Source organism: Patiria miniata, unplaced genomic scaffold (genome assembly GCF_015706575.1).
Source record: "Patiria miniata isolate m_02_andy unplaced genomic scaffold, ASM1570657v1 HiC_scaffold_3, whole genome shotgun sequence".
Taxonomy (NCBI): domain Eukaryota; kingdom Metazoa; phylum Echinodermata; class Asteroidea; order Valvatida; family Asterinidae; genus Patiria; species Patiria miniata.
This window is the reverse complement of record NW_024037069.1, coordinates 38,996,770-39,018,857: the sequence shown is the minus strand read 5'-3', so window position 1 is coordinate 39,018,857 and position 22,088 is coordinate 38,996,770. Positions and strand designations below refer to the sequence as shown.

Below are 22,088 nucleotides of genomic sequence, written 5' to 3'. Positions count from 1 at the left end.
TTTGATATCAAACTAAAACATTTCCAATTTTACAATTATGTTAGAACTACCGTTCACAAAGAAAGGCACCCATATCCATAGCACACATGCTGCCTGCATTACAGAAAATCTTAATCCATCACAAAAAGAAACTATCAAGGTGGCACCCTGCAGTCTACCGAGTCTCTGAAATGCCAATACTAACTTGCAATCCTCACTGCTAAATTTGATACAAAATCCGTGGATGTTAGAGAATCACAGTATTTTCAAGCCATACCTCCAAGCTCAGACTTAAGTCATGTAACATTTTACCATAACATTGTCAGTTTGATATGGCCAAGAAAAAAACAACCACCGTTTTTCCACTTGCCCCGCCCAATCTAGAAAATCGTCCAGAACCTTTTATTTTTATTTAAAAAAATTCTGATGTCATCCCAACCCTACTTTTTCAGGCATGCAACTGGGAATTTAGAAAAAAACAAGGCAATTCCAAACCACACAAGACTTTGTAAAGTATTTTTTTCAATTTGTATATTGGCATTCATGAGAAATTAAAAACGAGGAAATCAGCGGATTCGAGGAAAAGTTGCATGCCTGCATTTTGCAGACATCAGCCTGCATTTTTTGGATTCATTATATTTTCATTTTTTTTGTCAGTTGGTCGGTTGTGCGATGTTACCCTACCACCAACCCTAGCTTTTTCTCTCAATGTTATATTTTTTTCTTGGCCTAAAGACATTCTTTGAAACCAAATACATGTAGTGAATATACAATATGAAATGACTGAGCTGCAACTGTGATATCATTTGACAAACACCGTGCACACTCAAGTAAACGAGAAGATGAACATGAGTAACAGGTAGCAACAGGTGTTAACATTTTTGTTAAATTGATGAATTTTCTAAATGGTGTCCGTTTCCATCACCTAGAAACAAACATAAATACCTAAAAGGCTTACAAGTTCACACGAGACATTTACAAGATACAAATCAGCACCTTCCGAATGGTTATTGCAACTTGACAAACATGGGAAAGTCATGCTCTTCAATATAATATAATCTTTACCTTGTAGCAATGAATACATGAATATAAATTCAGTGGTCACAACACAAAATGGAAAGCATGTCACAGCATATTAGTTTGTATCAGAAAGGGCAACAGTTAAAAAAAAAAAAAAAAAAAAAAAAAAAATTGGAAGATTTGGAAGACAGATAAAAATGACCGAACAACAAGTCTTTGGAATGTTTGCCATTTATACCTGTGAAACAGATCATAATGAAATGTAAAAAAGTTAACAGCTCTTGTGATGTCGATCATCCTGTAAAAAGACTCAGAAAGGTTGTCAAAATATTAAACTCCAACTTGCAGGGACTTGGGAAAGAACAGTCCACAAAATTTGCTTGGAGGGTGGGTGAGTGGGCTGGGGGGGAAGGGTAGAGTGAATCCAACGCTGGAAGAAATGGTTGAACATCAAGGTTTCAGCTGGCGGAGAAGCACTCAGACATCAGAAGACATTGAAATATTGCTTAGTTCACAGTCATTTTTTTTTGGAGATCAGGCTCATTTTTCGGACTTGAAAATGTTTGCCAATTAGGATTAACTCTGATTACTACCAGACGGTTTGATTTTAGAAGACCTTCAACTTTGGTTACATCAACTTAGGAAAATCTGCATGGTGGTTGTTACAAGACTCCTGATAACTTCACCTTTCTCTGGATGTGACTTCAAAACTTCAACTACAGCTTCAAATCCATAGATTTCTGGAGACTGACAACAGTTCGGTTGTAGCTGTAGATATTACTGGTTGCACTGGCACATGATACTGTAGCGGCGAGACAACTATGTGGCTATCTTGGAACACTGAATCAGCGACACGCAAATATATGACTCGAGGTACACTTTCATAAAACCAGGAAAAATACAAGCCTGGACGCGATGCTTAAATGATGCGACATGATCGAGTTAGTGGGGATATGCTGCTGAGATGTGGAGCTGAAGACGACCACATCCAAAAGTGGCGACATCTGGGGCACTTTGATTCGATATCCAGTATAGCTCAGACAGGAACATAGGTGTATAGTGTTCGGTTGAGAATCTGGGCTTCCTTATGTCACATAGAGGGTAGACTTGCTGAGGACCGACTTGAGTAGACTTTGGAATGAACTGGGTGGATTAAGGATCACTTGGAGGCTGGTTGTAATTGTCATTGTGTAAAAGGGATGATCCATTCGAAGCTCCAATCAAAACTACATTTCAGACACCTGGCTCTAGCTTGGACAGGAACATAGGTGTATAGTGTTAGGTTGAGAATCTGGGCTTCCTTATGTCACATAGAGGGTAGACTTGCTGAGGACAGACTTGAGTAGACTTTGGGATGAACGAGGTGGATTAAGGATCATTTGGAGGCTGGTTGTAATTGTCATTGTGTAAAAGGTTTGATCCACTTGGAGCTCCAATCAAAACTACATTTCAGACACCTGGATCTAGCATGGACAGGAACATAGGAGTGTAGTGTTCGGTTGAGAATCTGAGCTTCCTTACATCGCATAGAAGGTAGACGTGCTGAGGACCAACTTGAGTAGACTTTGGGATGAACTAGGTGGATTAAGGATCATTTGGAGGCTGGCTGTAATTGTCATTGTGTAAAGGGATGATCCATTTGAAGCGCCAATCAACACTACATTTAAGACGCCTGGATCTCGAAGGCTGGACGAATCTGATACTCGTGGTGTGGAGGGATGGTCCATCCGAAACTCCGACCAAAACTAGATTTAACTACAACTGGACTAAAAAGGCAGGGTCGAATCCCGAAAAAAAGGGAAAATGGCACCACCCACCACCCTCCCTAGAGAGAAGACAAGATAGCCATGCTCGTCTTGCAGTCCAACTTAGCGTCATCTGCCGTCAGCGTTGCCCCGCAGCTTTTCAAGAACTCAAGGCATGCTTCGGGACTCTCAAAACCCAGCTCACGCTCAACGAACGCTACGTCCAGATTGGGCCGGAATCTAAGATTTATCCACACAAGGGAAGAAAACGTTAACAAAACGAACACAATTATATGTAAAGTAGAAGGATAAAATATGACTGATATACTTACTCTTATGATTTTCCTGCAATGAAGAAGCATGCATATGTTGTACTTACCAAACAAAATAATGTCCAATGTGTGCATACCATTGTGTTAGACATCTCTATTCTAGCACAATGGTACGCATATACTAAAACATTAGTCAAAGGTTCTGAATCTTGTATGCAATTTACATGTAGGACAGATTCTATACTTACCAAGTTTCAAGTTTTAACACAAGGTAAAAAAAAAGTTTGTTTTGTTAACTGTGCTTATGTAAAACCTTACCTCGATTAGCTGTTCAAAAAGATGCAAATTAATTCAATGAAGGTTACACATGAATTTAATATCTTCTTAAAATTGTCACAAATGTTTTTGGTAAAAGAATGCGAAACAAAAGAAAAAAAAGACAATGAAAGATTCAATCTTTTCCTATCCATCACAAGAATTAGCAAGACAAAAGTGGCAGACACTGAATTTACAAAAAAATTCAAATTTGAACATGAAATGAAATTCAACTGTGCAAAACCTCCCTCACAAAAGTGGGAAAAGGGGAGAACAAAATGATAAAAAAGGCGGTTCTCGAACCACGCATCTCGCCTGCTTTTGCGATTATCTTGAAAGAGTGACCTTTGACCTTGGTGTGTGACCTTTGACATCATTATCATGTGAAGGTGCATCTATGACCCAAGTTTGGTTCCAATTGACTTTTGAAATGAGACCACTTTTACATTTTCAGCCCATTTTACAACTTGACCCCATATGACCTTTGTTTGTGACCTTTGACATCATTAACATATGAAGGTTCCCATGTTGCATCAATGATTTAAGTTTGGTTCCAATTGGACTTCAAGTTTTGAAATGAGACCAATTCCTTGAAACATTAACCAAAATACCATAGCATACATACATACGAACAGACATAGTGGTTGCATGGTCTCTTTTCTGAACAAAGTCCAGACGAGACAAAAAGGGGGCCATTTTGAATTTCAAGTAAATGCAACTTTTGAATTTTTCTGAACAAACTGAATTGGTAATAATGAAAAAAATGGTCATTGACTTGCACCGAAGTAAATACATACGATTTGATAATGGTGGCCAAGGCACTTTTTCTCTCCCGTTCCACAAACATGTCTATCAAGAAGGCGGCCATGCCCGGCGCACAACGGTACAGCCTGAAAAAAGTATGATAATCGGACAGGTCCCAGGCCGAGCGCAGGGCCAGGGCATGCTTGACCATGGGGTCTTTACGGATTTCATGTTTAAGGTTGGCCAAGTCAGTGGAAAGACCTGTGGGTTTGGGGTTAAGGACTGTAAACATAAATTGTGGAAAACTAAATTTACTGAAATGTGAAAATTCAAGACTGAACAAATATAATTTTTGGATTGTTGCAACGTGTACAATCTTGTTACACAAAAAATACCAGGGCCACTGATGCCATTGACAAAAAAAAACAGACTTGTGTTTTTGCTTTTGGTGTTACATGTGTATATGTAGCAACTTCTGCATTATTGGTTTGATTTGAATTGAAAATGTCAAGTTTTGTCAAAACCCTTTATACACGTCGGTTTACACCCCTTGTCATTACAGCACCCTGCCCCTCCCATCCCTGACTGCCCAACATCAGACTATTATCAAAAAGCAATTTTTTTTTAATACAGTTTACAAAAAAATTTGCCGTTGCCAACTATTTGTTGACATCGAATACTCAGTTAGCATACAGTAGTATTATATTTCAATACATGTATTAGCCCAAGATAGGAGGGGGCAACAATTGATCTGGAAATACAATGTTTTTCAAAATTCTTTGACTCGAAATCATTCGCTCTTTTCACACTTCGCCATGGGCATGCAGAGCCTCGATCTGGCAACTTTACAAAATAAAAATAAAAGAGATAAAATAAGAAAACGCATTTACTAATAAAAAGGATACTGAGTGTATTTTTGGTGAGCAGGCAGTAGAGTATGCGATACGCAGTGAACTCTTTCATGTTTTGGGCCTCGATATTCTCCTCAGCATAGAGGGCCTTGAGCTGGGTCTGACACTGGTTGAATTCCTCTCGGTCACCCTAGGTTCATGGAAAAAAAGGAAAGATTGTTAGGTCTTGCCTTCTGCTTGTGGAAATTATAAAGAAATTGGTTTGGTTGCTCCGAAAAGGCTGGGGGTTGTGGGCGTGGCAAAATTCAACTGTCAGAAGACAGAGTGGTAAAACAGCCTCATATAGACCTCCACTGTGAACAATAAGCCATTTGCGTGTAACCTATACCCTTTGGGATTTACATTTGAAAAACGTCTGGTACAATGACTTGCTCAGAATGCTTGGCACATTTTAACTATGAATTCTCCAGACCAAAGACACTGTTGCTAATCACATGATTCGGGGCAAGCTCTTGCATAGTTACGTAAGAGACGCTCAGCACCAATACATCGTTCACAATGGGTGAGAATGGCACAAAGACACCAGACCATGCCGGAGCTGGGGGTTGCTAGCATAAGGCTTGCCCCGAATCACGTGATATAGTAACAGTCTCTTTGATCGGGAGAATGCTAGGTTAAAATGTGCAAAGCATTGTATTAAGTCAGCGTTCCAGATTTTATTCAAATTTAACAGGCAAATGGCTTATTGGTTTTGCAGTATTTGGATAAATTCAGGGCATACAGCCAAGGCATCACTACTTTACAGGGAGCTAAAGGGTCACTTTTTTTGTTTGGATTTTACAAAATGTGCCACTAGTTTAATCCAAACCCTCAAGGGTAGTTTGGCTGAAAATCCTGCCAAACGCAGCAACATGCAACACTCGACTAAGTGACAAGCCTGCCCAGTGCAGCAAGATCCATCATGCCAAAAGTCTCAAGGCCAAAGTGCCTCAAGTCTGTGGGCACCCAACGCAGCAGGATACAACTGTGGCATTGTTCAATGAGACTAGCTCTCATTGTCTCAGAAGCGGCTGTTCATGCACTGGTGTTGGCAGCTGAATGCATCAAAGTGCACCTGACTTTTCCACCTGATGCAGGGTTCCACCTGGCAGGGTTTAGGGTTAATGCACAGTGACAGACTTTGAAGCATCCTTTACAAAGCCAGGTTTATTAACAGCACGATTCTGGACCTGTATGTAACTTATGGCCAAGAGTTTGAAGACTGTTTGACTTTCCGTAAGATTAACTCACCTTTTCGAGAGCAATTCTTGCGTGGGTCTCGTACACCTCAACAGTGAAATTATCTCTTATGCACTGCACCTAAGAAGTAAAAGCCATTTAAATAATTTACATTAGTGTAAATGTGTACATCAACAACAGAAAGCATTCTATCACTAAAATATAAACATGATTCTGTCTTCAATCTTTATATTTTTTCAAGAGGTTTTAAAAGATTTGAAGTCAATGGAAGTCTGCACCAATTTTTTTGTAATATTTTGAGGGATTCAAAACTGAAATATCCCAAGCTGAAACTCATTCCCAATACTTTGCAAAAGTAACCAAATAGGTACCAGAAACTTTCGGAAAGGTTCACAACAAACTTGTTACTGTGCCCTCTTAAAATAATTGTCAGCGTTGGTGTTTCAAACTTACTGTGAGATCTTGACGGATGGACTTGAGTTGTTCACACACACCGACATAGTCCCGCTTGGTCCTCCAGTGTTCCTTGACCATGGCCAGGGATTTTCTGAGGACCGGGACAGGACGGACTGTGGAGGCCTCGGGTGCCTGGGGAATATAAGCACAAGTACAGAACATATTGACGGTTCATCATGGATTGTGGTGTGGCCAGACTCCCAACATGGCACATTTCTTCTCACTGCTAGTACGTCGCTATACTGAACACCGCTATACTGAACACCACTATACCGAACATTTGGCTACACTGAATGTCATCCTTGGCTCCCGATTTTTGTGTACAAAACATAACGAACACTGTTGTTGAAAAATGTCAATAGAAGAGTGACAAGTAGTTATTATATTCCCAAGGAATAGAAGGGGAAAGCCACCTGTAGTCTTTCAGTAACTGCCAGGGCGTGCAGGGTGAAGTTCTGAAGGGCGCTATTTATTGAAAAGTGAGTACCAGAGCACCGGCAGCTTAAAATTGCTATATCGAACGATCGCTATAATAAACAATTTCTGTGGATCCCGCAATGTTCGTTATAGCGGCATTCTACTGTATGGGTAATGGTTTACTCCAAATTGCAATCAAGATTTTGGGGTGTTCAAAAACTTTCTCATTTTCCATGCAAAATGTATTTTTGACAAGTTGCACAAAAGTTTTAAAGGGAATATACAACATTTGCAAACATCGAAAAAAAAAACTACCAAGTTTTTGCGAAATACCTTAATAGGATGTTGGTAAATGACAGCCTGAAGCATCCTGTAAAATTATGGCACCTGGTATACTGTCATTTTCAAGAAAAGTGGTATTTTTGTATCAATTTCCAACGCTGATCGGCCGATCAGCGTTGGAAACAACTGGCTTTTTTTCAAATACTGGCCCCAATTGACCATTGCACTTGTTTGCAATCGATTACAAACCTATGAACGGGTACGAGCCAGCTAGACTGGTTTCCTGACCTTACAATTCCCCAATGTATGTAAACTGCTCTGTTTCTTCTTATATGGAGTCAGGGAACCAGACTACAGGAAAATGATCGTTTTTCTTGGTTTTTATAGCATTTTCGAACCCAAAACCTCCAAAAAGTCAGTGCAACTATATTTGCTTTATATTTCCAACCCCCCAATTCCATCCATTTCTGAAAATTACAGCAAAAGCAAATGATGTATATTCCCTTTAAAGAGTGCAAACCATTCTTTTTAAAAGTGCCCCAAAAGACGATAATTCTTCATCAAATCTTAAATGAAGGATAAATAATAAAATACCAGAAGTTATGATTTCACCAAAAAAAACAACTGTTTCAGATTTCTGATACATAATTGCCACTTCAGCAGACTGCTGTCTGTTTTTACCTGTTTGCACTACGTTTAGAAAACTTTCATCCTGAATTTTGTGACAGAAATAATCTAAAAACACTTTTTCATTGTGTTAACTGCAAAATGTGACCGTTTTTCCTACCGTGGTAAGACGCAAGTACTGCTTGGTGATTTCTTGGCTTGTACCAACGATCGGTTCAAGGGACCAGCCTGAATCCTCCTCCTCATTCCCTTGCTGCAGTGAAACAAACAAAGGAAATATTCTGTCAGAATTTTATGTATAAAATTAGGGGCACATGCTTTTGTAAAGTTTCATTCGAGATGCCAGGGACAATATGTGATCCCAATAAGCAAGAATTAAAAGATACCCGACTATCATAGAGGTGGCAGTGTAAGAAGTTATGAGATTCAGTGACAATGAATTTAGAATGAAGGGATTTGCAGTTCACTAGACATGATTTTAACCCAAACCTTCCCAAATCCTCTTTGCAAAATTGAGGATTTTGTAGGATTGAGGCTATTATAGCGAAAATGTGTGGCTGATTTTGAAGGATGCACTGTGTCAAAGTCTTGGGCTGGACCTTGTGTTGTTTATGCTCAGCCGTGCATAAATTTAGGCCTAGATTATACTTGAAATCCTCCACACTGCTCCAGGATGTCACTGGCTCTGCCTCAACATATTGATAGTGCTTGCTGGAGGATTTTGCAGGATTGAGGCAGTGGTCACCCCTCCAATGACCAAATTCAAGAAATAATGGATGATTTTGGAGGTTTGAGGTTGTATGCAAATTTTACAAGGAGGCAGTTGGAAGATTTTGCAGGATTGAGGTTGCATCCTAGCAAAGTGCCTTAGGGTTAGGGTTAAGCATAACCAGCCAATGGTCAATTTAGAATCGACTTTGACAACACTGTCCTTCTGGTTACTCCTTTATGTTGATGAAAACAAACTCACCAAGAATCCGTCAATCTGTAGCGTGAGTTTCTGAGTTCTTTGTTTCTTTTTGGAAGCTGAGTCTCCAAGCATGTCTTGGAAGCGTGCTGCTCGTTTCTGCATTCTCATTTGTTTCTGTGGGTCTTCATACTCAAACACTTTTACGTTTCTGGAAAAAAAAAAATGGCATTTCAAATCAGGTATAAAGTTTTGTAATTGCATTGTAAAACAAGCAAATCCCCAGACATCATTTGAAACCTCTAAAGCAGTTACTTGTATGTACAACTCCAAATTGAACGTGTCTTTAAATCAATGTGCTTGGACAAACTTCAAAAGTAAATTTAAATCACAATGTTACAGTGTTACAATAAAATGCAATCTGATTAAACTCTTATCAGACAGTTTTGAGCCTAATAGTAGGGCAGATAGGTGATGGGATTGTGCCTTTGATGATACAAGCATGGCATTTGGTACACAGTCAGAGTATGTCATCAGAAAGATATTTGGCTATAGGGCCATCGCAGATTTGTCCTTCGAAAAAATATAGGTAGAATAACAAGCAATGGCAGCCAATATGAAAATTTTGAAAATTGCTTGTTACTTTACCCATATTTTTCCAAAGGACAAATCTGCGATGGCCCTATAGCCACATATCTTTCTTAAGACATACTCTGACTGTGTGCCAAATTCCATACTTGTATCATCAAAGGCACAATTCCCCAAATACTTCCCCTATCTGCCCCACTATAATGCTGAATCTATGGTTTAAAGTAACGCTGAGTAAAATTTGAAAGAATAGAGCCGATGCAAGATATCCAAGACGGCATGCCAACTTAGGAAACAAGAGTAAATTCCGTTCAGTAGGAAGAAAATATACAAACTAAAAAACCTCTTTTTTTTTTTTAAAACACAAATACAATTGTTGGGAAACACAAAAACTTACTGCTGCTTTCCTCTTCCTTTGCCAACCTTCTTCTGTTTGTCAGCCTTGTTGGACTCGCTAGCCTCATTACCACGACCTCTACCTCGACCTTTGCCCCGTCCGCGACCCCTATCCTGACCTTTGCCCCTGCCCCTGCCCACTCGTCCTTTCTCCTGGGCCTTCTCTAGCTGCATCTCCCTCCAGTCTCCGCGGAGGGGGATGTAGTCGTCCCGGCGGTCCCTGCTGTGTCTGCTGTCCGAATCGCTGTCGCTGTGAGGAGAGACAAACACTTAGGAACTGTAACCCCAATTCACTAGCTGACAAATTGATCAAAGCTCTCGTAGCAGTTAAGATCAATCAAGTGACTGTTGTTTAACTGTTTGGAAGACCTACAAAAACTTTAAAAGCAACCTTGACTCGCTATGGGCCTTATTCACGAGTCGGCCATATTAAATTAAGAGTGAGGTAAAATGTTCATTTTTGGAACTTGTGTAGAGAAATGAAAGCAATGACGTTACAAATGAATACCAGTCTGTGCTGATGAATAATTTAGAATTTGTGATTAAACATACCCTAATGTTTTAAGCCAGCATTTAAAAAAAAAACCCTGAAAGTGAGGCTAGAATGAATAAATAGTCTGGCACCATCCCATTCAACAGTTCACAATTTATGAAACACATTCAGGGAACACGACAAATAAGTGAATAAGGTCCATGGCTATTCTTGTAACTTGATACAGCTATGATTTGACTGAAGGCGATTGATAAACCAGAAGTTAATTTACCTACTACTGATAATTACTTATTGAGTTTGACTAATCACAGTGCTTTAATACCATGCATCACTGCATGTGGTCCGACTGTTGGTGACTTGCCTTTACATGGGGAATAGCAGGGGAAATTCTGGATTGAAACTTTTGACTGTGACTTTTCAACTTAATAATGAATTTAAACAAATCTTAACTACCTAGGTGCCTCCACAAAAAGGGTATTAAGTCGCGCTGTGCATTATCGTGTAATGGCCCGCTCAACGTTGAGAGGGTGAAAATTGCGTCAAAATGTGATTTTCATTTTTTGTCATGAATGACATCTTAAATACTTAAAGTTTCACGTTTCATTCACAGAAATGTTGATTTTGATGAATAAAGAGGAAAAAACTACCATTTCGAGTGCAACGGTTCCCAAATCCACAACAGAGTCAGCTATTTCAAAGCCTGTTTTCTAAGTTGTGTAATTTGAACTCCAAGGAAGTAATAAATATGTCATATCTCCAGACCGGGAGGGGTATGGAGGTCTATTATATACACAATGAAAGCTTACGTTGTGGGCTTTCCAACAATGTATATAAGTCAATTTAACTTTTTTTGAAACATAATACCCTTTTTTGTGGGGTGGGTCACATTTGTGAAGGAAATAATGGTTGTCTGATTTGCATGTTAAATTTCAAATAGCATCATCCCATGTAATGTTATAGTGGCTGGGATCTCACTTTTCTCGATTCTCCAACATCTTTACACTTCCATGTTGATTTTTGAAGGGCCAGGGAAGGTTTGGGTTAAGTATCTCTTGGTTTTCCAATCCGGCAGGAAATATTAAACTTCAAAGACTATGTGCGGATTACACCAAATGATAAAGCATAGCATAGCCTTGTTGAGTATGGTAGTAATCTGACTGTGTTTACTGTAGCATTCATCCCTTAATGAGTGGATCACTGTAGCAACATCACACTCAATACACATAGAATGCAAACATTTATTAGCTATTAGTATTAACAAAACAAACCCACACAAGTGTGTATTTGCCTGCAATCGGGGACCCCCTAATGTCCCTCTTTTGTTTGTACTTTTTTTAGGAAGACCTCCCATATAATATGTACACGATCGCAAAATTGGGGACATTCGAGAATTGGGGAATCAAACTCACCATAACTGGAATGCATGTCTTGGATTAAGTACTGAAAGATTTACAAGTAGTTCCATTGACTGAGTGTCGACTGCTTTATTTCGTTACTCAGCTTAGCTTCCAATACATGACACAATGGAATCCACCACTGCAGTTCCGGTGGATATTGATGGACTTAAATACACATGGCTTAAATGACAACAGCAGTACAGAATGCTAGGCAAAATCAATCCGATTCCCCTAGCACTGCTTCAGGCTTCCAGGCCCAAGTCCATCATACTCCATCAATATTTAGTCAAACCAGGCCTGCAGGACCAAGTTCCCCAAAAATCCTACCAAAATGGGGGGATGGATTTTGATGGAGTTGGGGAGGTTAGGGTTAAGGACTTTTCTTCAATTCCTCTTACCCGCTGTACCGTCGTCTTCTGCTTGACCTCCGGGAGTAAGGTGACCTACTTCTGCTCCTACTTCTACTTCTGGACCGACTCCAGGATCGCGATCTGGAGCGACTGTGAGAGCGTTCCCGCACGAATCCATAGATTCTACGTCCGGTACGCGAGTTGACCGGCGTGGCCGTGTGCCGGCTGTCGAAGTTGGGCGTTTGGCCCTGGCGTGACTGCATGCTCTGTGGCGGAGTCCGCTGGGGCGGAGGGGGTTGGTTTGGGGTGTTTGCGGACATGCCCCATCGGGACGCTTTCTTTGGGCTTGATAATAGTTCACTGCAATGGAAAAAAGTATAAAGCATTGGAAATAAGCACAGCAAGGGAGTTTTAAAAAAATGTAAATATAAATGCAACACTACCTTTGGTGCACTAATATGTTTTAAAGATTTTTATTTACTACTATTTGCAAAAAAATGCAAAAAAATAAAGAAAATAGAAAGAGTCAAACACCACCAAATTTCTAGGAGACTGAATGTTAACAGTTGAGGCAGAAAGTGAGAAACCTACTTCGGTAGAGGCTGCTTATCCCAATCTTTAGTCCAGGCTGATCCGTCGGTGAAGGATTCTGTGAGTACTTCTTTTAATTTGGCTTCAATGGCATCTTTGTCAATTTCGGAATCGCAACAACTGAAAGCTCTCTGTACGTATTCCCTGCGAGAGAAGTCAAAATCGTGTTATTCGAATGGGCTCTGTGATGGAAACATTTTTATTATTAAGAAACCTAAAAAGGCCATTGTAAATATCTGTGTGCAGATTACAACACGAGACAAAGCACGGTATTGCCTTGTCGAGTGTGGTGGTAAACTGGCCTTGTTTACTGTAGCATTCATCCCTTAATGAGTGGACGACTAAAACAACATCACACTCAATACACATAAGAATGCAAACATTCAATCCAACAAAAATCACATGGCAGTGAGCATAATGTTTGATTAATCACACTGAACAACTGTCAAATTCACTAGCAGCAGTAAAATTAACTATTTGCTCATTAGGAATACACTGTGGGAATTCAGTCTTCGGGAAGTTACTTTTGTTTCTAACTTGGCTGAATTAATACAGTGGTAAGGCTCAACTTACTTTAAGCTGTCTGGCCAATCAGTGTGCGATGCTGGAGTACTGTAAACAAATACAAGAAACACAAGGTATAAATCATCTTGCACTGGTCTGACACCAGTTGAGTACATGTCAAAATCTATTATCTTAAAATTACGTACCGTATCATCCAAGTATGGAAATAGTGACAAAATTCCCTTTGTCAGTTTATGAAAGACTCTCACATGTCGCTCTTGAGGAAGCAAGTATATACGTAGGTGACCACCTGAAAATTAAACTCCTCCAACATTTTTACTAGGAATCTTCCTGAATTCCCCCAAGTTCTCCTCTATGATGGTAACCAAACGCTTGTACTTTGAACTTTCAAGAAGCATGCACCTCCCTGTTTAGTAACAGTGGATGGGATCTACCATCCTGAATTACACAAAATCCTCAAAGAGCTCCTGGAAGAGTTTGAAGGATCTGGAAGGGGTTAGGTCAGGGTTAAGCCTAAGATCAGAAGGTTTGTATGGTAAGTCAGCAGTGAGAGTAAGTTTGTGGTTCGCATGAGTCAGTGTGGTTTTGTAAAGAACCAGTTGAAACAGACAGACAGTATGCTATGCGGCCCCATATAGGGTTAGGCATGGCCGAGAAACGAGAGTAAGATTTTATTGGCACAGACAGGATTCTTCTGGATGAGAGGAACATTAATAATAACAATATTTGAAAGGCTACCTTGGAGCCTGAGCAGTTGGTTTATCTGCTTCCTTGCTTTTATCACTGGCCCCGACAGATGGCTGGGCGCCAGGCTGCATTGGGGGCCCTTGGTAACCTTGCTGTCTGCTGCCCTGCTGGCGTTGTTGCTGCTGTTGCCGCTGCTGCTGTTGTTGCTGCTGCGGATGTTGTTGCTGTTGTCTCTGCTGCTGATGGAACTGTTGCTGTTGCCGATGGTTCTTCTGCCAGTACTGCTGCTGTTGCTGCTGCCTTTGAAACTGCTGATTTCTTTGCTGTGGCTGCTGGTGCTGCTGTTGGGTGTTGTTAGGGCTGCTGTCCATGTTGCCTACCGTGGGGAACCCTGGTCTCTTACGCATATTAAACCTAATACCTCCTGTATCAGAGGGCTCTGCACAGGGAAGGAAAAAATAATCATGTTTCTTCATCCAAATTTAGAGATGTCTGCGGTAAAAACATGAAAGATTATTTTTTTTGCAGGGAACATTGGCACTATTTTAACTGTGCCTCAATACTCAGGTGCATTTCTTTCATGTTACTTTAAGTTGACTTCAGATGAAAATTGGTCATTTACTCTTTTGAAGTTTTTTGACAGTATGAATCAAAGGGCAATGTGAGTATTAACCATAATCCTGCTGTTTCCAACAAGATCCAACAGACAAAAAAATTGAAGAAATGAATGATTTTTTTAAATTTTGTTGTTCGATATTGTTAGATTCTGCCGGATCATTATGAAACATTTGGAGCAGGGTTAGAGGTCAAGAAGGATTTTGCTTCTCAGCATATACAGAACGGACCAAATGCTAAAAATTGTAAAAATTATCCAGAGAGATGTCGTCCTTATGATGTGAATCAACGACCACAATTTGTTCGAACAGGAGGTTGTGACTTACGCTTGAGAGGTGGCGAGTTCCAGTCGTCAGCAGCTCTCTTGGGAGTCCCCACTTGGGAGTCCCTGTTCATGGGGCCTGGGTAGCCATAACCCCTGTCTGGACCGCCCCGGTCAGCTTGACCCATCCCCCCACCGGTGCCCCCACCCCTGGGAGCCCCTGCACCACCCTGCGAGTTGCTGCCGTTTTTACCTGGTTTGTCCTCACCTGTGGTCTTACCTACACCGTCGGCGGGCGTGGCGGGTAGCGGGGGGTTCTGGGGCGGGGGCTGGCTGGGCGGGGGGACGCCCGGCGGGAACGGCGGACCCTGGGGCGGAGGGTGGGTGGGGAAGTTACCCTGCATTCCTTGCTGGTACTGCTGATACATATCCTATGGAAAACACAAACATGGGTCAAGAACATGTGGTTATTTACAATAGAAACTGCAATTGCTTATTAATTTGGAATGAAACACAGTTTTTTTTTCTCAAAAGTAAAAATATATTATGATTTTGAACAGCTCAGTAGTTATTTGGAATACCAGACTTGGAAACTTGTGGGCAACTCTGCAGATTATGGGTTGGAGTTCAGACGATAGTGTATGTCTTCTACCATGACACTTTGGAGGAAGTTTAGGAGTGTCATGGCCTAGCGGTTAAGAGCACCGGACTCATGCTCTGGTGTTTCAGAGGCAACAGTGGCGTGGGTTCGAGCCCGGACACTTGTGCCCTTAAGCAAGGCACTTAACCATTATTGCTTCGTCCTTCGGATGGGACGTTAAGCCGGAGGTCCCGTGTGTCGTATAAGGCCTAACGCACGTAAAAGAACCCAGTAACACTTATCGCTAAGAGAAGGGGTTTGTCCCGGTGTTTCTGGCCTCCTAGTTATACTCCCTTGTGGAAGTCCTTAGGAGAAGAACCAACCAAGTACCAACCAACCAAGGATGGTTGTGAATGATTCAGCCCTCTATCTGTACACTGATCATGAAACTGAGATGGTTTTAGGAATGTGTATGGGCTTGATAAGCCGGAATGATATTGATGTAGTGCCTTGAGCCAGAGCTGAAGTAGAGCCAATCACGAGTCAATGGCAAGTCAATTCACAAGTCAATTCACATGTCAGGTCAGAAGTAACAGGAGATGAACAAAGACAAAAAAATGCATTTGTCACAGTTCATTTAAAATAGCTTGTGAGTCGACTAGTGATTAGATGACTACTTGTGATCGTGTTGTGATGACTTGTGGCGAATTGTGACTGACTCAATTACAACTCTACCTTGAGCACAAATATTGATGGACATGTGAACGTTGCAAATACAGTATCTTCAACACCAATACTTTGACTTGTACCAAGATCACCGTACAAACTTACTTGTCCCTGCTGAAAGCCTGGCATCATGCCATACTGGCCCATTGGCGGGGGCATGCCATACCCGTAACCATACGGAGATGCGTTCATGCCGGGATAATTGCTGTAGTAGTTTGCTGTGGGTATCAATAACAAACAACTGTCAGCATTACGATAAGCCTTGCATTGATCTTTTTTTTTTTCAACCATAAAATGTAGCTTGTCTCAACTGAAAATGCATCACGTATGAACAAATTGTGAAATTGATGTGACAATAAGCCAGTTCGGTATCTCGATGAAGTAGTCCAGGTCAAGGATCATTTGGGATAAGTGTCAAGTGTCTTGCAACTGTGATGCTACGCGAATGTCTTTTCTGCTCGTAATTAATGCAAGAGCCTGGTGCGACTGTCTCATGCGAGTTCATGCGCTTTCGATGAGCATTCGATTATCCTGAATGACCCATATCATTGCACGCATCCACACAGTTGAAGTACCGAACTCCCAGGTGCTTTTACAAAACCTTCCTTATTCCTCCGGAATTCTCCATTGTGCAGAAAACTAATTTACAAATTACAACTTTGAAACATTTCTTTGTTTGCAGAACAGAAATGGCTTTGGGCAGATTCAGGATATGTAGCTGGACTGTCTAGGGATTACAGGATAATATCTCACATTAGCTCATGATACACATGTATTCGCAGTGACCAAATCTTCATTAACCCTTATCCCCAGGCCGTTTTGCTTGGATGTAGCCTCAATCCTGCAAAATCCTCCCATTGGCCTCATGGAAAAATAGAATAAAGCCTCAATCTTGCAAATTCCTCCATTTGTTCTTGAATACGGTCCGTGGAAGGGTGCCAACTGCTTGAATCCTGCAAAATCCTGCGGCAGTGACTGTCAATATGTTCAGGCCTGGCCAGTGACATCCTGGAGCAGTGCAGAGGATTTGAAGCATAATCCATGCCTACATTTATGCATGGCTGAGCAAAAACAACACAAGGTCCGACCCAAGACCTTGACAAATTTCATCCTACAAAATCAGTAACGCACTTTTGCCGTAAAGCTCTATCCTCCAAATTCCTCCACTTTGGCAAAGAGGATGTTGAAGGATTTAGGGCGGTTAGGGTTAATCTCATAACACAAGACTTTCAACGTACCGTACTGCATCTGCATCTGTTGCATCTGCTGCATCTGTTGCATTTGCAGCTGTTGCTTCTGCTGATCTGTTCCTGCGTCTTCTTTCTTCTGTTGCTTGTCTCCTGCCTGTTTCTTGGGGCTCTTGTTCGTCTTCCCTGCATCCGATTTGGTCGCCTCGTTTGACTTACCACTGTTGCTGCTGCCTAAGATGCTACCCGCTGCATCGGGTAACGGCTGATCGCCTAGCTTCTCCAGGGCCTTCCGAGCAATTTCCCAACTTGCATTGGGTGAGCCTGCAGAGCCTGGTATCGGAGGCATAACACCCTGGTTGTACTGTTGTCCCCTGAAAACAGAATTATCAAAAGTTTGTCACATTAGTAAATTCTTGCAACCCTTGGAATATACAAACACATTGAAGTAGGGAACGTACTAGTCTGAAAATGTGGGACTCTTTAACCCTAACCGCCCTGAATCCTCCAAAATCCTTTTTGCAAATTGGAGGAATTTGCAGGATTGAGGTTACATGGCAAAAGTGCGTTGCTGATTTCGGAGTACGCACTGTGTCAAGGTCTTGGGCCGGACCTTGTGTTGTTTATGCTCAGTTGTGCATAAATTTAGTCCTTGATTATACTTGACATCCTCCGCACTGCTCCAGGATGTCAGTGCCTCTGCCTCAGCCTATTGACAGACATAGCCGGAGGATTTTGCAGGATTCAGGCAGTGGTCATCCCTCCATGGACCATATTCAAGAAATAACGGAGGAATTTGCAGGATTGAGGCTATATGCTATTTTTCCATGAGGCCAATTGGAGGATTTTGCAGGATTGAGGCTACATCCTAGCAAAAAGGCCTAGGGAGTTAGGGTTTAATACGTTGTAGTTGAATCCCAAAACTTAAGATCGTGAAAACGTGCAATGCAAAAATAGACTGGCACATGAAACAACCAGTCGAACACCCCTTTAGTACTACATCAAGCAACTGTGTCAAAAGAAACAACTGGTAGGCCTACCTAGTCCGTTTCTAGACATTCTCTCATAGTCATGCCACCAGACTACTGAATGGTCTAGACCCACTAACTGGGGCGCTAGAACTTCTTTCCTGACCTTTGGGATTTTGTCTGTCGTACTAGCGCCCCACGACAAACACCACAAAAGTTGCCAAAAATCACTCAAAATACTTGACAAAAATACCTTTGAAAGCACCTACTGGCTTCTCCACATGTCAAAGACGAAGTTATGGGGCTTCAACGATTCTCAAGATTATTTTTTGGGTTGCAAATCCGTGAAATTCAACCAGTCTAGCACCCACATCATACAGCGATCATTTTGTGGCTGTGAGCTACCAAGGTATTGTCTATGGACGTACATATAAACATGTACGCAAAGCGCAGGGACACGACTGTCACCTGCTGTTGATAAACAAACTCCGTGTGCAGAACGTACACGTTCTAAACAAATGACGACAGATACCAACATGAAACTTGTCTCAAACATCGCCACTATACTGACAAATGCAAATCCCATTGTTATTGTTTTTTTCTTCTTCTGAAATTGCAATTATCAAAGGGCATTTCAAATCGATAGCCACATTCACTGTCTCTGCCAGCGTGTTTTTATACATTTTAAAAACCAAAAACGATCACTGATCGTTTCAGCCGTCTCCACCTTGGGTGTATTCAAAGCCCAGGCTGTCGTACGGCGTGGATCGGAGCACGTATCATTGATAAAGCACGACTTGTTTTTCTTCAATTGATGATGGTGACGTCACACACACGCCCTCAATGGAATACCAGTGAAAGGAACTGAAGAAACTCTCCGTAAGTTTTCAGACTATTTTGCTCTTTCTTTCATAACTACCGCTTGTTGGGAACAATTTAACGGGTCTTATGGAATTTCATGAATGTGTAGATCGATCCGGGTAACTGTCTTTCTCATTTGTTTTCTCTTAACCGGGTTTTTTTTTTGGGGGGGGGGGACCTTTTTTCCTAGCGTGGGTACCTATGTACAAATTGCTACTGGCTGCGTACCAGTCGCAAAGTATGCCTAATCAGTGGAGCGCCAACGTTAGTACGGAGGGTACCAGTTCCAACGCTCCACTCAGTAGAGCTAGTACCAGTACCATGGCTATGCGATTCAACGCGAATACTAACTTACCATGACGTCACAAAATTCGCGTTCGCTTTCGCGCAGAGTATCAACCGGGCTTAATGCCAGGAAAGCGTTCTCACAACGACATGCCCCATGTAGCGTAAATATCCAAATCCATGGCCTCATTGGCAGTATTGCGCATGCGTAAAGTCCGATAATTAGACCTAATAAATATGCTATTTTTAGGACCATAATATGGCATGTATGGGAGGGTGACCCGTCACGTGCAAGGGATTAACAATAATAGGGAAAAGGAGTCGGATTTTCATAGGAGTTGGATTTTCATATGACACCGGTCGCCCCCCCCCCCATGAGGAAATTAACCACGCCCAGTTGCGAGCGACGTCGATCGGCGCGGCACGCGCACCATGCATAGCATTTGCATTCTCAGCTCCAGTCAGAGCCCAGAGGGAAGTAGTCAGACCATAGGGTCAGACTTCGTGTGAAATATTCTCATCAAGGAACCCACTGGGATACAAATAAAAACGCAGAGCGAAAGTGTAAGATTCGATTTATCAAAAACACGCAGTCAGGATCGGATTCTTACCAATGGGGTGACTGCGAAGGACGATTTTGAACGCCAGTCCAGGCGACGTTTGCCATTGTTTCGGCAACGAACTACGGTTTTACTTACACGTGTCCTGGTACTACTGCGATATCAAATCCACTTGTCAGCATATTTGGGTACCAGCTAAGAGTGACGTCACACGGCCGCTTTAGAATGTTTAGGCTGCGGCTTATAATAATACATGGACTTATGAAAGTGGCTAGGCTGAAGCCACTTCATTTTACGTTCACTGCTAGCCGTAGCCAATTAATTCGCACGCGGCAACCATCGCCAACGTATGGTGGCCCTGGAGGGACATATAAGTGGTCGTGAATATTTTCGCGATTTTTCTGGTGATTTTTTTTTTCGACAAGTCGTGAATTTTTTTCGACCTAGTTACACAATTTTCTTAAACAAATTTACGAGTTCTTACAAGCAGTTTTTTGTGTAGTGTTTCATTTCTTTTGTTTTCTTTTTTTCTTTAAATTAAAATTAGTTAGTTATATTTTATGGGCATAACTTAAGGGGCTCGTTTTTTGGTCAATTTTCCGGGGACAGACATAATTATGCAAAATAGACGCGCAAGCGCATCGATCAAGACAAAGTCCGTTTTCCCTGCATAACTTTCGTCAAGAGTCTATTTACTGACGATGGCATGGTTTGGGTCAATTTTTTTGTGAAATGTTTTTTTTTGTCAAAATGTTTTCGGGGACAGACAGACAGACAGACAGACAGACCGACCGACCGTACCACCAAGTGTACATGTAGAAGCTCCTGTCATAACGTCAGAGCTTTAAAAATGCTTAAAAGTATTTAATTCAAAGCAAAACATATTTCATAAAACAAACAGCGACTTGTGACCAACTTTTGATTGTTTAGAGTGCTAAATGTCATTATTTGTCAAGGTATAGAAAGTTGTTGGTGACCTGCAAGATGCCTGCAGCTCATGTCGTCGTTGGACTGGTTTCCGGCCCTCCATAAAAATATATGGAGACCGGTAGCTAGTTCCCATTTTCGCTCGTAACCCCCCCCCCCCCCCCCCCCCCGCCCTGCAAACAGGACGCTGGGATACGCTGATGAATTCACGCTCTGATTTACCTGAAACGGCCCTTCAAGACCGAGTCATCATTCTCATTCATCAATGCTTTTTTTCGTTGAAAAGCGTAATAATGAGGGAAAAACTGTAAAAATTATCTGTTTTGTGAATTTTCAATTCAGCCCGACACTAACTTGCTCAGGCTCCGTTCCGAATTCATGAAGGATCAAATTGCATATTATGCGACGCTCAAAATTTGTCCCGTGGTCTGCAACGAAACAGGAATCACATCCGGTATCACTTGTGTGCATTTCTATGGGAAAGTTTCCGGATAGCATTTGCGCGCATCGGCTACTAAATGCGGTTTAAAACGGATGCAGCCAGATGCTTTATACCTAATTACGATAAGTTACCCTGTGGTTACCCAGAATACCATCCCCAATTCCTTCACAAGATTCTATTAAGCTCATCAGCGTGTCCATTTTAGGCATGATAGGTTTCAAATACTAGCTATCTGTCGCGGTCCTTATACAGTTGAAGTCCGAAGGACAATGGAGGGGCAGGAAACCAGTCTAATGTCGTTGTCGGATATCAATTTCGGACTAGACGACTATTGCATGTTTGTTAATTATGGCGGCGCGGCATTAATTCGTGGATGCCCGCCGCGCCAATTAACATATATTCACACGGATTATGATATATCATAGAACAAGGATCGATGATCTTTACGAATCCGGGTATACAGAGTGGTAAAAACCCCCAAAAAACAAAACAAAACAAAACAAAACAAAACAAAACAACCGCAACCTCCACTATTCAGAGACCCACACTATTGATATCGTCACCGACACCACGAAGTAACACCCATCTACATACCAGTAAAAACTAGCAATCAGAGAAAACGGCTACTAAAGTTGAACGCCTTCTATAACAACACTTTGCGTCAAAACGACAGAGTATTTTCAGTTGGGTTTCTCGTTGTGGACACTTAATGAATTGAATTTATTAAATCTGCTGTTTTTCACCCGCCTTTTTATTGTGTATTAAATAAACAAGAAATAAGAGAAAAAAGATGA

General features: G+C 41.5%; 1 protein-coding gene across 2 annotated transcripts; it reads right to left on the bottom strand.

Annotated features, from left to right (window-relative positions):
- Positions 1-717: 717 nt before the first annotated feature.
- Positions 718-20,090, bottom strand: LOC119737031 (leukocyte receptor cluster member 8 homolog). 2 transcript variants are annotated; one of them, XM_038211096.1, is made up of 16 exons: positions 19,977-20,090; positions 17,303-17,625; positions 16,170-16,282; positions 14,823-15,189; positions 13,933-14,320; positions 13,243-13,281; positions 12,670-12,813; positions 12,127-12,438; positions 9,840-10,088; positions 8,918-9,065; positions 8,108-8,200; positions 6,619-6,753; positions 6,217-6,285; positions 4,981-5,116; positions 4,129-4,336; positions 718-2,984 (listed from the first exon to the last, which is right to left on the bottom strand). In XM_038211096.1, exons 1-16 carry the CDS (start codon positions 20,030-20,032, stop codon positions 2,825-2,827), a joined length of 2,940 nt encoding a protein of 979 aa, XP_038067024.1. In that variant the 5' UTR covers positions 20,033-20,090; the 3' UTR covers positions 718-2,824. The 2 variants fall into 2 exon arrangements, with proteins under 2 accessions (XP_038067024.1, XP_038067023.1); XM_038211095.1 differs by lacking the exon at positions 718-2,984 and having other exon boundaries at positions 3,822-4,336.
- Positions 20,091-22,088: the final 1,998 nt, after the last annotated feature.